This window comes from Kogia breviceps, chromosome 5 (genome assembly GCF_026419965.1).
Source record: "Kogia breviceps isolate mKogBre1 chromosome 5, mKogBre1 haplotype 1, whole genome shotgun sequence".
Taxonomy (NCBI): domain Eukaryota; kingdom Metazoa; phylum Chordata; class Mammalia; order Artiodactyla; family Physeteridae; genus Kogia; species Kogia breviceps.
The window spans coordinates 45,302,780-45,318,483 of record NC_081314.1 but is presented as its reverse complement, the minus strand read 5'-3'; the positions used below and the strand labels follow the sequence as shown (position 1 = coordinate 45,318,483).

Genomic DNA, 15,704 nt, shown 5'->3' with positions numbered 1-15,704 from the left:
TATGTTCCAGAGGCTGGAGGGCTCGTGAGTTCACCTGGGCTAAGCACGCTTCCCCAGTGAGCGAGCGCTCTCATTGGTCCAGCACCTGCCCTTCTCTGCGTAAGCAATCACTTCGAGTGAATGCCACTCACTCACCACCCACCCTGCACACTTCCTGTGGAGGCCCTTCTTCATTCTGCGGGGGGAAAGGCCCACACTTTCTCACCCTATAATTTTCACATATCGGTCACATATATTTTCACCACCTGGAGTCCCACAGCATAAGTCGAGTAGAATTTGATGACCTAAAATGAATGTACGTGCAAGTAAAGCTGAGCGTGTAACTGTATAATAAATGACTTGTAACTACTAAATTGTATTCTACAAACGCGTTGGAAGCCAACTATATGCCAGGCACTGTGCTGGGGATTTCAGATTAATTAAAAGGACCCCTAACCTCTGTGAACCTTGAAAAAGTCTTAAAGTTTCTCAACATTTTACAGTAAAAAAAAAACAAAAACAGGGCTTCCCTGGTGGCGCAGTGGTTTGAGAGTCCGCCTGCCGATGCAGGGGACACAGGTTCGTGCCCCGGTCCGGGAAGATCCCACATGCCGCGGAGTGGCTGGGCCCGTGAGCCACGGCCGCTGAGCCTGCGCGTCCGGAGCCTGCGCTCCGCAACGGGAGAGGCCACAACAGTGAGAGGCCCGCGTACCACAAAAAAAACAAAAACAAAAACAACAAAAAAAAACAAAAACAAAAAAAGAGCCTTGTGATTCTCTTCTTTTCCTTGCAAGTACACAGGAGGACCCCAATGAAACGTACCAAGGAACTGAATCAAGGAAATAGTACTATGCATCCCATGATATTTTACACTTAATATCCCATTTTCCAGAGCATCTTACACTTACTTTCTATCTGGGAATGGAGATCATTGACTATCACTTGTAGCTGCCCAATAGTCATGTCTCTCAGGTCAGTGGGCTTTAAACTTCTTTTCATCAAGCATTCACTTATATGAGGCATGTGTGGCAGCTGAAGACAGAAAGGGAAGAAATGGAGGGGTGAGCAGCAACCACACTGAACGTACGACCCAGTTTTCTCCTAAAAGACCCACCTTCATTCACCCACTTCAGGTTCCTTGCTTAAAAGCTTTCCCCATCTGACTTTCCCAATGTGAGGCCCTCCATATAAGCACATCATCTGAAACACTATTGGCATCAGAACGGGACACTACTCAAAGCAAAAGCTTTTGGACTGGTCTACAACTGAGACTCAATTATTACATCCACAAATGAACTACCAGGGAGCTCAAGTAATGTCAATGACATGGATAAAGTTAATAATATCATCTACTTATTAACTTATAGCATGCTACAAGCACTGTGCTAAGTGCTTTGATTACTTTTTCCACAATCGTGCTCTGACACAGCTATTATTATTATTCCCATTTTATAGATGAGAAAACTGAGACGTGTCCAGAGCCCCACCGTAGGTCAATGGCAGAGCTAGTCTTAAGCTCCAAAGCCCAGGGCTCTCATCCACTCTGCCATACTGTCTTCATTGAAAAGGGGGGAACAAGAGCTAAAGCAATAGTGAGTTTGCCATAGCAATGGGTTCTTAAACTGAGACTGCTTTAAAGGAATTAAAATATTCCCATGACAGCTAATACTGCCCCTAAGAAACACGGTAGATATGAATCAAGAGCAAAGTTTACTTTTGTGAGTGAAATCTGTTGCGTATGTATCCTTCAGTGATACAGTAGGGAGGAAAAAGAAACAGACTTAAATATTTCTCAATGACAGTACATTTTACACACTGCCTTGTAAAAACCCAAGTTTGCATAACTCTGGGAAAGGACTGGGACAGCCTCAACCATTTGCAGCCACCAAACACTCGCTTGCATTTCAGCGTCCGCTGCTTACAAGATCAGCGACGGGAGACTTTTTCCTGTTCTGTTTTTCCACTTCTACTTGCATTTTGGCCATTGGTTTGGCCATGGCAAGGGCCATTTTGGCTTCGGCTTGCAATTTCTTTTGCCTTGTGAGGAAATCCATGTCATCCAGGGATTCGGATTCCTCTTCAGTAGTGTCTCTATCGGAATAGGAAGAACTCTGTTTGCTCTGTGAAGGGAAAAAAGAGCAGCCCTGAGCTTTGCGTGCCGGGTACCATCTTTGGAGATGAGCTACAGTCTTCCCTGAGCCCTCTCTCAAAGCAGCCAAGAGTCCCCTCCATCAAGGTACTCAACTCTTGATTTGATTTGTACCAATGGCAAGTAACATTTTAAAAGCTAGTTTATTTCCTCAGTCAGTGATAGACTCTGATTTTAGCATAAAAAGTAACAATTAATAATAGGGAGAATATATATTTGCAACAAACTTGAGACATTTCTATGATTCTTACTCTCAAAACTTCCTTGAAGTGAACAGACACAGCAAAATATTTAACCCAGAACTAAGGCGGTGCGTTGCTCCCTGGAGCAGACAGGATCTCAGATATCCTATGAGGTTCTGATGCAGCATTGCACTCAACAACCAACACGGTTTCCTGTTAGTTAGTCTTTGGTAAGAAAGGCAATAGACCTCCCAGAGAGGAAAGAAATCCAGCAACAAGCACCCAGGATCATCAGGTCATCTTTTGTAATACGTGTGCAAGGAACAGTAACCAATGTTGAACCCACACTACCTTGCTGGTTTCTCTGAGCAACAGCTATGTGCTAGCATTCCCACCCCTGCCTGGACCCCATCCCCTGCCTTTTAAAATGCGTCCCATTGGCAGTCTGTGCTCATATTTCTAAGCCCAGTGGGGAAGGATTGGTATATAGTGTATTTTCTTTTATAATTTTTAGGGCCTATGTGATTTCTCTTACGATTTAGTATGAAAGTAGTCGCTAACTTTAACAGAGCTTATGTGTCCTTCTTGGATCACAGTTTTGATTGTTCAATCACTGTCCAATTTTAGGAGCCTTGCCATGTCAAGAAATGTCATGAGACACTGCTTTTTTTAATCTCTGAAATGTCTGTTTCTGACTAACAACAGAAAAGAAGCCAAATGACCAGGAAAGCACACTCGGAGCCTCAGAGGCAGCTGTGGGACTCACCATGGGAGACAAGGGGGTGTCCAAGCTCGTTTCGGTCTTGCTGTCATCAGCATCGCTGTCCTTATCGCTGCCGCTGTCGTTGACAAAGCATATCTGCAGGTTCATCCCACTCTGCAGGCTGGGCGGAAACAAACAGGACACTAATTCCATTCAGCTATTTGTTATCTGGTAGCGTCCAAAAGAACTGCCTGATTTTGCTAAAGAAAGTAGTTTAATGTGTTCTTCACAGGGAGCAGTGAGTGATCAATATTACTCCCAACTCATAAATGATAACTTTTACTAGAAGATAAGAAAGATAACTTGATAAGTTGGTAAATGATAAGATGATAACTTTTAACTCATACTGTATTAGTTTTTTTCCCCACATACAAATTCATGCTGGGAGAAAAGTAATTTCAGGCCACATTATAGCACCCTGCACAATACCAAACACATAGTTGGTACACAATAAAAATGTGTTGCGACACTGAGTTTACATTTTCTGTCGCTGAAGAGGAATGGGTCCTCAGCCAAATAAGGCTGCCTGGTGTCATCTAGTGTCCTGCCCCACGGGGACAATCCAGTGATGCTCATTAGATCCAGCATCCCGGGGCCAGACCTCTCTGAAGAAAGACTCCTTTTTTTCCCCCAAACAGAATAAGGTCCTCTGAAGGAAAATTTTATTTAAGGCAGCTGTCAAAGGCCAACCAAGGGAGCCCATTTATGTCACAAAGAAAAAAACACACCAGAGGTTCACCCTCGAGAAACTTAAGGAAACCTCCAGCTTTGTCAGAAAAGCAGAATGTTGGAACACAAAGCTCTACAGACTGCCTCGCGTACAGAGCCTCAGAGGCAGAGATGTCTTGGGAGCGCGTTATGTCTGTGGCGAATCCGGGAAGCTCCAGGGGGATGTTGCTGGAAATGTGGTCACAAAGGGCCAGCTGGCTGTGTATCTGCTATACACGCAACCAGGCTGTGGCTCCAACTCTGTGTCCTAACCTTCATTTGAAGTCGAACACATTTCACTGCCGTTTGACAACAAAGTGTTTTTCAAGAAGCACTTTCTTAGCAACCCTAGTAGCCCCAGTCTTTAAGTTTAGAGAAAGAAAAGGCAGAAGGAAACTCCTAAGCAGCAAGGAGGGTCCTGTAAGCCAAGTTTAGGACAGGGGACACCAAATCTGCTCGGGCGTTTTTATTGTCACAGTGAGAAATGCAAAGAGCAACTCGTCTGATAGCTGACATTCCCATTGGCTTTTTTTTTTTTTTATTCAAATGGGTAGGGATGCTCTGCATAAATTGCTCAAATGACTCATTTAAAGCACTTTGATTAAAAACAACACAGAACTCAGAAAAAGAAAAGGTACTGATTTAACACAGGCACCATCATTGTTATAGGTATGTACCGCCACCTATTGTTAACTTCTCTAATTACTGAAAGTCCCAGCTTATTTTCCCCAGGAGAGAAACGCAGCCTTTCCCTCTGGAGGTCCAGTTCCATTCCCCCATTACCCTCCGGTGCAGGCAAGCAGGCCCAGGCCTAGGGCTGGCCGCAGAAAGCGACAGGTTCTGCTATGATCAGCTCAGGGTGCTTGGAATCAGTAGGACTTAGGTTTGAATCCTTACTTCTTTCCCAAGGCACATTACTTTATGAACCTCAGTTTCCTCATCTGTAAAATAGGGTGAATAATTCAGTGGTTTGTAGAAAGGATGAAAAGAGCTCAGAGATGGGCACAGCCCTGTACCTGTTCGTTATCCTCCTTTCTCTACTTTCTGAAAGCCTAGACAAAACAACCACAGAATTTTAAAGGTGATGTGACTTTGTAAGGGGACCCTTGCAGTCACCTACTTGAATACCTGGCCTGGTCACAGCAACTTCTGATGCACAACGGACTCACTGGCAGCGTTCCGAGCTGACTTTCACCGTTAGGCAGCGTGAACATTTACTAAGCTGGAATTTGTCTCCTTTTAACTTTCTACCATTAGAATATATATATATATATATATATATATATATATATATATATATATATATATATATATTTCCCCCCCCCCCCGGAGAAATGTAATATGTTCAGGTTACCCTTTGATCCCATATAAATTAAGTTTTAAAATTTATTGTCGGGCTTCCCTGGTGGCGCAGTGGTTAAGAATATGCCCGACAATGCAGGGGACACAGGTTTGAGCCCTGGTCTGGGAAGATCTCACATGCCGCAGAGCAACTAAGCCCGTGAGCCGCAACTACTGAGCCTGTGCGTCTGGAGTCTGTGCTCCACGACAATGAGAAGCCCGCGCACTGCAATGAAGAGTAGACCCCGCTTGCCGCAACTACAGAAAGCCTGCGCACGGAAACAAAGACCCAACACAGCCAAAAATAAATAAATACATTTATTTAAAAAAAATTATTGTCTGTAGTTGGTAAAAAAAAAACCCAAATCAACCCATTTTTAACAACAAAACTCAAGATACATGGATCGGACAACAGTGGAAATTTTAAAAGTGCAAATTAAAAACAGACATATTTTAAAGTCATATTTTAAAATAAAAAAAGACATTTTAAATTAAACCTAATTCGAATCAAGGATTATGTAGTATTTCCTATTTATTGAATAACTAAAGTCTTCAAAAGAAGAAAGAAGACACTATATACACAGTTTATAAAAATATAAAATAACACATGATACCACTGCAAAATAAGGTTTAAAACATCCAAAGATAGATATTTTCATTATGAAGAAAGTCTGATCATAAATTCTGTTGTTCTGCCCCCAAACTGACCTTTGTGCTAAGGATCAACTCAGACCTAAATCAACTATCCCATGCAGCGTTTCTAACTCAGGAAAGGCCAAGAAAAAAAAAAAGGGAAGGATTTAGTAGTCGGAGTGAAATGAAAAAACACCTCAGGTAGAAATTCAGAAAATCGCCTTAGTAACACATTATCACCGTGGGAAACTCAGCAGAGCTTCTTACAGGGTGAGCCTTATAATTCCTTATAGCGGTAATCACCAAGAGTGTTACTCTCAGGAAAAGGAAATTATATGATATTACAGTTAATAGTTCAGCGGGGATTTTAGTACAGACATCTTAAAACGGACTCAGGTTTCAAGAAGGATTTGTTTGCCTTTAGCCTTTAAGAGGGTTTAAGATGAAGGTGGCTTTGGGGAAACTCGACCACAGCTCCCAAGCAGCGGCCAGTGCTGCTGAAGGCCTCTGTGCCACCGGGTCCAGGAACGATAACCCCTGTTCCTGGCCCTTTCCCATCCCAGGGAGGCATGGCTGTTCTGAGGCTCTCCCTCCAGCCACTCAGAGCCCCTGTCCCTCACACTGTGGTGTCTCGCCTATAACCAGGCTACGCAGTCTGGCGAAATCCCAGCAGCCGGGGGCTAATTTGCTTGGAGCTCTCAAGCACCATCTGAGGTGAAAACAAAACACTAACCTCTTCTTGTTAATTAGTGATATAATTTAAGGTATCCAATTCAGGGTTACTTGATGTTTGGAATGGCTTTCGGCAGAGGGCTATGAGCAAAAGGTTGCTTGACGTCTGCCTTGCCTGTGGATTTGATTACTGGAAGGTCTGTGTCCTGGTCACCCCGGAAACCTCTTCTCCTTATGCCATGAAAAACCACACTGCAGCTCAGAGTTACTGACGGGGAGCCGAGGGTATGGAGAGGGGGCTGTCATGGATGGAGAGGGCTCAGAAAAGTGAAGAGATAGAGTCTAAGTGTGCTTCCTGGACATCTCAGTGTGAGTGAACGTGGCTTTCTGACTGAGTGACAGTTCCTGTTGGCCAGGATCGGGAAAGCATTTAGTTGATAGGCTGTTCAGCACCAGTGTCCATTTGGCATGTACAGTGAGGAAAGCTTACTTAGAAAACACATGTGCTGACCTCCAACTACTGTCAGCAGGGATATTATGAAAATATGCTTGGAATTGAGAGAATGATGGAGATGGAGAGATCTTAAGTACTAGGAGGACATCTCAAAAACCTAGCTACCTGGTGATATGATTTGGTATAAAGACAATATCTTTTTCAAAAGACAGGGACAAGACCAGTTTACTCCGTGGGAGAAGTGATGGGATGGTCTTAAAGTTTGCTGTGACCTCCAGTGGGGTAGCAGTATTGGGAATCTGGCCTTTGTCCGTGGCCTTGGGTTGCAGTGACTGGGAGTGGCCTGGTCTGACGGCCAGCTCCGAATCCCAGAACTATTTGGTGTTTTCTGATTTTATAAACAGGAATCTCCCAGCACTAGCTTAGACCACCAGCATCCACAGAGAAATGCTGAAGATTCTTTGGTTCTATCCCGTGCACCATGCCTTACTTAATTCCACTTGAACGGTAACAGTGAATTTGAGTTTAAAAGTGTGTTCACTCCATTCTCTCCTTGGGCTGTACAGCCACCTGTGCATTACAGGCAAGGCAGCAGTTACTCAAAGAAGTCAGATAACTTGCCCCAGATCTGTGACAGCCCGATTATTAAAATGGTCCCAATTCTTACCCTCTCTCTATCTGGTCCACCTATAATAAGACTGTGGGTTCTCCATCAAGAGGTGGAGTCTATTTCGGGACCCCTGGGCTGGCCTCCTGACTTGCCTTGGCCAACAGAATGCAGAGGAAGTGACAGTATTCCGGTTCCGAGCCCCTCCATCTGCCCCCCCACTCCCACTCCCTGCTGCCCCAGGGAACCGTGCCGCTGCCCACAGAACAAGTCCAGCTCAGCCTGCTGACAGAGGAGGGACTTCGTAGCACAGAACTCAATCGGCCGCTGTTCCAACTGAAGCCCCAGGCACCTGACGGAGCTCAGCCAAGAGCAAGCAGTAGCGGTACCTCGCCAGCCAGTAGCCGATCATAGACACATGAGTAAGCCCCATGGGAACCCAGCTCTGATCAGCAGCAGAAATCAGTGCTTATCATCGGATGCCACTGATGTGGGTGGGTTTTTATTACGCATCACCACCATGGCAACAGATAAATGGTACAAGATCACAAAGCAAGAGACTACAGGCTGGACCTCTGGTTTTTGAATCCAGTGGCCTTTCTCCCATACTGCACTTAACCTTAGGTTTGGATTTATTAGGTCTTGCCTGTGATGGCAATATAATTTTAAGCATATAATGCCTCCTGTAGTTGCTTATAATTTCAAGGCAATTGCATGGTTTCCTTAAGAAACAGAGTGAGAGGAAACTTTGAAATGCCTATGGCTTTCAAACATGTATTGCTCATCTTCTGTCCAAAAGCAGTGTGGCTGTGAGAGCCTCTGGCCCTGCCATGCCGTTCATTACTCAGTATTCCCAACTAGTTTGTGGCTGGGCTGTTAAAATATATTATTTCTATTTATTTTAATGGATCTCTGATGCATTATTCAAAGGCTTTCTACATAATGAATATTATCACCCGTTATCTTTTCCTGTTTCATGAGAATTTCAAAGGGGACGGAATATAAAATGTGGATTGTAATTGCCCAAGGGTAGCTGTAAACACATTTCATTTTTCTAAGGATTTGTCGTGAAGAAAGAACGTGGGAACGATTGAGGTTTGGGTAAATTCTAGATGTACTGCATGTGTGATGGTGTCTCTATAGAATGTGCTGAGGTGGGTTAACATGAGGTGCTGCTATTCCTTAATAAATTGTGAAATACCTTTCCCATTTCCCAAACCTTGCTCCTTACTCTTCTTTTCCCTACTGACTGTTTTGTATTGACATTTACCATGAAAGTTACAGAATTACTACTGAAAAAAAAAAAAAAAGGAAAGGCAAAGTTTCTACTTCCCAATATTTGTTATTGTGAAAATATACTGCTATTTCTTATTTTACTTTAGTGGGATTGCGTTAACTTTCTTTTGCTAAAGAGTGTGCAATGCATGGGATGATAATTTGACTTATTAAAAATTTAAAAAATTTTAAAATTGAAGTATAGTTGCTGTACAATGTTGTATAAGTTACAGGTGTACCATACAGTAATTCTCAATTTTTAACGGTTATACTCCATTTATAGTTATTATACAATATTGGCTATATTCCCTGTGTTGTACAATACATCCTTGTAGCTTATTTTATACCGAATAGTTTGTACCTCTTACTCCAGTACCCCTACGTTGCTCCTCCTGCTTTCGTTTCCCCACAGCCATCTCCCCTAGGTGCCAAAGGTGGTAATCACTAGTTTGTTCTCTATAACTGTGAGTCTGCTTCTTTTCTGTTATATTCACTAGTTTGCTGTATTTTTTAAGATTCCACATGTAAGTGATATCATACAGCATTTGTCTCTCTCTGTCTGACTTATTTCACATAGCATAATGCCCTCCAAGTCCATCCATGTTGCTGCAAATGGCAAAATTTCATTCCTTTTTATGGCTGAGCTGACTTTTAAAAAAAAAGAGTGATATTCCCATAACAGGTGCAAACACTGCTGGTCTAATAACATATATGATCATACACACAGAAGGACTATAAATGATTTTTACAACTACATTAGAAAGAAAGGGGATGTTTAACTGTTCATTTGTTTGTTCATTTGATGATCAGGCAATAACATCTCTGCAAACCCCACGGCACCAACTGGCCAGTGCTGAGCCGATGCCTCCCCTTTGGCCAGGGCACACAGTTTCTAGTTCGCTACAGTCCCACCTATTGCCTTTTATCTGGGCTACTTCATTCCTTTATGTTTCTTGCTGGCCCCTGCAGGCATGTTACAGTTCACGACCCCTATATTAAGTGGATGCATAGTAGTAGTTGATCCGGGGACAGACATCAGGTCTTCTAACAGGTACCAAATGCTTGGATCATTAAATCACAATATACAAATAGAAATGTGGATTATATAGAGCATTGGAAGAGAACTCAAAAAAACACTTACTGGACACTCCCTATCTTATAGATGAGAAAAGAAACACTTTCACTTACCTGGACATTAGTTAGTAAGTAAGGTGTTAACCAAGAAGAGTGAATGAGCAGGGAACTAACTGCAGTAGAAAAGTGGTCTGCGGGATAGGGGAAGCAAATGCAGAAGAGGGATGGAAAGCCGGCTCTCCTGCCGTATGTGTCCAGAGCAGTTAAGGGCGGTTTCAAACTCTGTGCTAGAGAGACAACTGGGGGAAAAGGGGGCACCATGTCTCTTCATGTCCTGTCCTCACCCCACGTCTTACAGGACTCAGGCTTTTGGCTTCCTCAGCGAAAGCCACGGAAGGTAGCTCCAAAGGCGGCTGGAGTGTGAATGGCCCTCTCTGGGTTTTCTTCTCCCAATCCTGCACATACTTTTTGTCTGCTCCCTTTTCTAAGGCTCGTTAGTTCTGGACCTTCCATCTGTGTGTGTTTGCGTGAGAGCTGGTAGGCATCCGACTCCACATGGCCACAGAATCTTCTCACTACTTAAGTAACGTTTAGAGAAGCAGACTAGCATTCAACAGCTTTTCTCTGGTGAAGCAGCAGCCCCTGTAGCCTAACCTGATTCTCTAGGGAGCTATAAATACTTGCATTCCTCAGACAGCTGCTGATTCTAATTCCACATCAGTGTCTAGTTCCTTCAATAATGACCATTTATATGTAATTAAATTTGGAATTATAGGATCTTAATGTTAACAAATGCATTTTCACCAGAAATATTTTCTGCACGAATTGAAGACCAGAATGAGTGCTCTTCTGATACTGCAGTAATAATGGAATAAAACAGCCATCTCTCCTAGGTGCCAAATGTGGTCTACTTTCTCTTAATTAAAGCCAAATGATTTCTCAGCAATCTACTTTCTGAAATAAAAAGAATTACCACTTTTGAGCATCTACTATATTGTAGGCACTTCATATATATTACCTCTAATCCTCAGATACACCTAAAACTAGTATTATGATCTCCATTTTGCATATGAGAAAACTAAGGCTCAGAGGTTAAATTATACAAGGTCACAAAGCTGGCATTTTATTCTAGGAGAGTGTGGTGAGAAGCCAGGGCACAATAAGAAGGCTAGAATAAATTCATGAATGGAAGAATAAAAGAGAAGATGAAAAAAAAAGCAAAACAAAAACAAAACAAAAAATTGGAAACAACTTCAATGTCTAACAATAAGAGATTAAGTATATTATGGATTGACAAATATACACTGATATGTATAAAATAGATAACTAATGAGAACCTGCTGTATAGCACAGGGAACTCTGCTTAGTGCTCTGTGGTGACCTAAATGGGAAAGAAATCCAAAAAAAGGGGAGGGGCTTCCCTGGTGGCACAGTGGTTGAGAGTCCGCCTGCCGATGCAGGGGATATGGGTTCGTGCCCCGGTCAGGGAAGATCCCACGTGCCGCGAAGCGGCTGGGCCCGTGAGCCATGGCCGCTGAGCCTGCGCGTCCGGAGCCTGTGCTCCGCAACGGGAGAGGCCACAACGGTGAGAGGCCCACGTACAGAAAACAAACAAACAAACAAACAAATACAAAAAAGAGGGGAAATATGTATACATATAGCTGATTCACCTTGCTGTACAGTAGAAACTAACACAACATTGTAAAACAACTTATATCCCAATTTAAAAAAAGATTGATAGAACTACAAAAAAAGTATATGATGGTGAAATGTATGACGGGCCATTATGCAGCTAGTAAAAATATATATAATGGAACAGTTATGAATATGGACAAATATTACTGATGTATTGTTAAGTCAAAAACAGAAACAAAAACCAAGCTCTAAAACAATAGGTATACTATGATTCCAAGTTTGTAAACAAAAATGTGGAGCTATCTGTACAGAAAAAGTGGCCGGAAATATACCTAGATATTTTTTCGTGGAACAAATTCAGTTGACTTCAAATTTTTCTCTTTGGAGTGCCTCTGAGCTGCTATGTGTGGGCCTTTAGCAGGAATTTTAAAAAGGAAAAGGAGAGAAAATGGGTGAGTTGATTAGCGCTTGTGTGTGGGAGAAAGGTGAGTAGGATTAAGTATTTGACAGCTGGTAGAGGATGGCTGCTGGAAGTGTCTGACTCAGATGGTGTCTATGCAGGGACCATGACTCACGTATGAGTCAGGCTGGGCTTTTGTTTTTGGCAGGGTGCTGGGGGTGGGAGATCCTGCCCCCAGCAGTGGGGAGGGCAGTAAGAAACAAATTTTCTTATAAGTGAACATTTCTGTGGATGGACTCTTTGATTCAACTGTTGCCATCCCTCCCCAACCCAGTCTCAATCCCATTCTCCTTTTTGGATCTGCACAGATGATAGACTCTCAAGTAAAGGATATACATGTCACTCTTCGTATTTTTAAAGCCAGCCTGCCTATTTACTCTGCTCAGCCCAGACAGAGTTTAAACTTGTATCTGCTGGACCTGCTGAAGAGTTTCAGCTTCTGGAGCTGAAGTTAGGCTCATCCCCTTCTGGACCAGTGTTTACCTCTGTGAGGCTGGGGTAAAGATACGGCAGTTGAAGAGTCAGTGCCTGTGGATGTTTTTGAGGGGTATGGTTAGATTTGGTGAAAATCTTAATTGCAAATGCTTTTACTGTCCTGAACACTGAATCACTGCTTTCAACACTTCTTATGTTCATGTTTAAAATAATGTTGGGGCTGCCATTTAGGCCTGGTCCCATAGGAAGCTTTCTCTCAAAGACCTTCTGTTTCATGACTTAATTTGTGGTCATTTGATTCTATTCAGTCATTAAAAAGAATGCAGTAGATTTACCGAATTGCATTAATTCTATGACACATGGTTATTCACCTTTGGCCATCTTCAACGTTGGGGTATGTCTCACAATCTCAGCCACCCATGCAGCTGGTGGCATGACGGCTCTAGTGAGCTGTAACTCTGTCAGCCCACAAACCATATAAGGACCACTGAAGAAGAGGTGGGCTCTGGCAGTGGACCATTCATGCCTTCTGATAATAAAAAACTGCCAGCATCGAAACCTGCAGAATGGGGGACAGTGGCTTGGAAGGTGAGGCACAGCACCTCCTGATGGCACAAAGGGTGACACTTTGGGGAAAAGCAAAGATGGACAACTCTAAGGGAAAGTGGTTAAATGGAGAATTGAATTGTGAATGTGAAAAGGGTGTAGGACTACCTTAACCAATTTCACTTTTTCTTATTTTTTTGTATGCACAAAAGACACATGTGATAAAAAGATATACCCAAATAAACCTGAAAGGACTTTTCAATAACTAAAACAAAAATTCTGGAATTCCCTGGTGGTCCAGTGGTTAGGGCTTTACGCTTCCACTGCAGGTGGAGCAAGTTCGATTCCTCGTTGGGGAACTAAGATTCCCGTATGCCCCAAGGCACATCACCAAAACAAAAAACAAAAAAAATTCTAAGTGTTAAGGAGGCATGTGTCACCATTTAATTGGCAGTGGTTTTCTGAAATATCTTCCATGGGTGTTTTTTTTTTTTTTGCGGTACGTGGGCCTCTCACTGTTGTGGCCTCTCCCGTTGCGGAGCACAGGTTCCAGACGCGCAGGCTCAGAGCTCACGGCTCACGGGATTTTCCCGGACCGGGGCACGAACCCGTGTCCCCTGCATCGGCAGGCGGACTCAAAACCACTGCGCCACCAGGGAAGCCCTTCCATGGGTTTTTAATGCATGTGATAATCTGAATGAGAATAATCTGAGGGGCACAGAAAATTTTACAAAAATACTGAACGAAAGGATTGTGTTAAAACTCCAGATGACAGACCTCACATGCAGTCAGTGAGGCTGTTTTCTCATAGCAGTGAGTGCTTATGTAAACTCTCAAAGGAGCCGGTGAGCTGTGTGTGTCCAGACACATGTGAAGGACCACTGTCTAAAGGGAGTGCAAATTTCAGTAATAAAGTCATGATAACTTGTCAAAGATGATGCACCAATGAAAAATCATTTCTAGAAGTTCTTTTAATTAAACATTTGGCTGTCCACTGGAGCCATTTTTAAATATAAAATGCAGCCCTGTGGCCTTTTTCTCCCCATCTCCCACCCTTTTGCAGTAGCTCTGACAACTGAATTCTCACTGGTGATAATAATAAAATTCATAAAACAGAGTACAGCTGGATATGCCTCTAGCAAGACGTCAAATTTCGCTTGCACAAAATTAATTGCACCTAATTAAACTGGGGTCATTGGCATTATTGTAAAGTGAGGCTATTTATTAGACAAAGAAAATTTCACAAATGCCAATTTGCTTTTCTTTCAGGTTTGTAAAAGAGAAGAATTGCTTACATGATTAAATTTCTTTTGCCATTTTAATCTTATTACTCTTCAAAAGATCCACTTCAAATTTTGCTTCACTTTAAAAATTGTGTAATATTTTAGAATATAAAAGATAATTAATTGGAGGAGGTAGATAATTCTTGGAAGAGGGCATAAAAATGATAGGTTTTCTGTAGATTACCCGATGAATTTTCAAATAGTATAAAAAAAGAATTTGCAAACTACCATTTGCAATGACAGGTACTTTGGAATTACTCATATGAAGGATTTTCTAAGCAAATTAATAGTACACATGTATGAGATTAATATGAAGTTCAAAAGGTATGTTGCATGTTACAAATAGGTTGTTGTAGTATGTACCTATTACTTCAGGAAAGCACATTTCATTGTGTTGAAACAGGAAAACCTCTTCTCACCCATGCTGGGTATATATGACCACTGTGCTTATTTCTTCCAGGAAATTATGCAAAAATTATTACTGTCAGAGGCAAAAGGATGATATACTTTCCTGGCAAAATGAGGCTGGTTTGACCTGTGCTCTGTGGCAGATTATATATTCAGATTCTCAGTTCCTCACATTGGAAGCTCCTATGAATCCAATTTCTTTAAATTCTCTCTAGATCACTGCTATCTGTCCTATCAATACAACTCCCTGGGCTATGGTGCCTCCCCGCCCCCTCCCCTCCACGCAGCCCAAACACAAGAGGAGGTGGTGGGTAACTATTACTGGTCTTATCTCAGCCATTCACCAATAAACCTGTAAGAACAAGAAAGAAATGAGTTTTGATCTGCGGATGTTGGAATGGCTGAGATAAGTAAACAGTAATCATTATTCAAACGAGCGTCTCGAAAGCTCTCTGGGGAATTTCTGTTTTTCATAATCTTCACAACGCATGGAGAGAAGGGTATATAGCCTTTTCCAGGTTACAATATTACATTGCATACTTTGTGAATAGACTGTATTATGTTGTATTTATATTTATGTGCATGTAAATAAAATCTATCTTGGGGTAAGGGAAGAAGAGAAGTTGGGGGTCAGGTTTATTTTGTGTTACTCTGAGAAAAGGAGAATGGAGATGGCAGGAAAAAAGTTTTCTCCGTGATGTCAAATCAGGTTGTAATGTTTGAAAAATGAAAGACTTCCTAGATGTCTATTACTAATGACCACTCTGTCTTGTGTTTTCATAGCAGCCAAGCCAGTTTCCATTCCTTTAATAACACTAAGCTATATAAACTCAGAATCCAAAATATAATGCTGATTCAAGATTAATTTGGTCAATGAAAAAATATTTTATAGCAAAGTATTATACTAGTCATAAGAGAAAAGGAATATTTTTTCTAAGAACATGAGTAAATCTAACATTTCTTAGAAACTTCTTTCAAAAATAGGTAATTCATTTCTCTCATTTCATTTTAAGCTTTTAGCTGGAACATTTTTAAACAGAGAAAACGGACAAAGGTCATATGATCTCAGTTTGAAAAGGCTGATTATGTGTGGATTAGCA

The 15,704-nt window shown here is 42.1% G+C and overlaps 1 protein-coding gene across 13 annotated transcripts in view; it reads right to left on the bottom strand.

Annotated features, from left to right (window-relative positions):
- Window positions 1-15,704, bottom strand: part of SCHIP1 (schwannomin interacting protein 1) — a 799,100-nt gene that overhangs the window by 6,352 nt on the left and 777,044 nt on the right. For all 13 annotated transcript variants that reach the window (XM_059064985.2, XM_067033915.1, XM_067033916.1 and 10 more), the window contains 3 exons: window positions 3,077-3,194; window positions 1,902-2,099; window positions 888-1,011 (listed from right to left, as the gene is read on the bottom strand). In XM_059064985.2, the coding sequence (XP_058920968.2) occupies window positions 888-1,011; window positions 1,902-2,099; window positions 3,077-3,194 (440 nt within the window). The remainder of the gene's footprint in view (window positions 1-887; window positions 1,012-1,901; window positions 2,100-3,076; window positions 3,195-15,704) is intronic.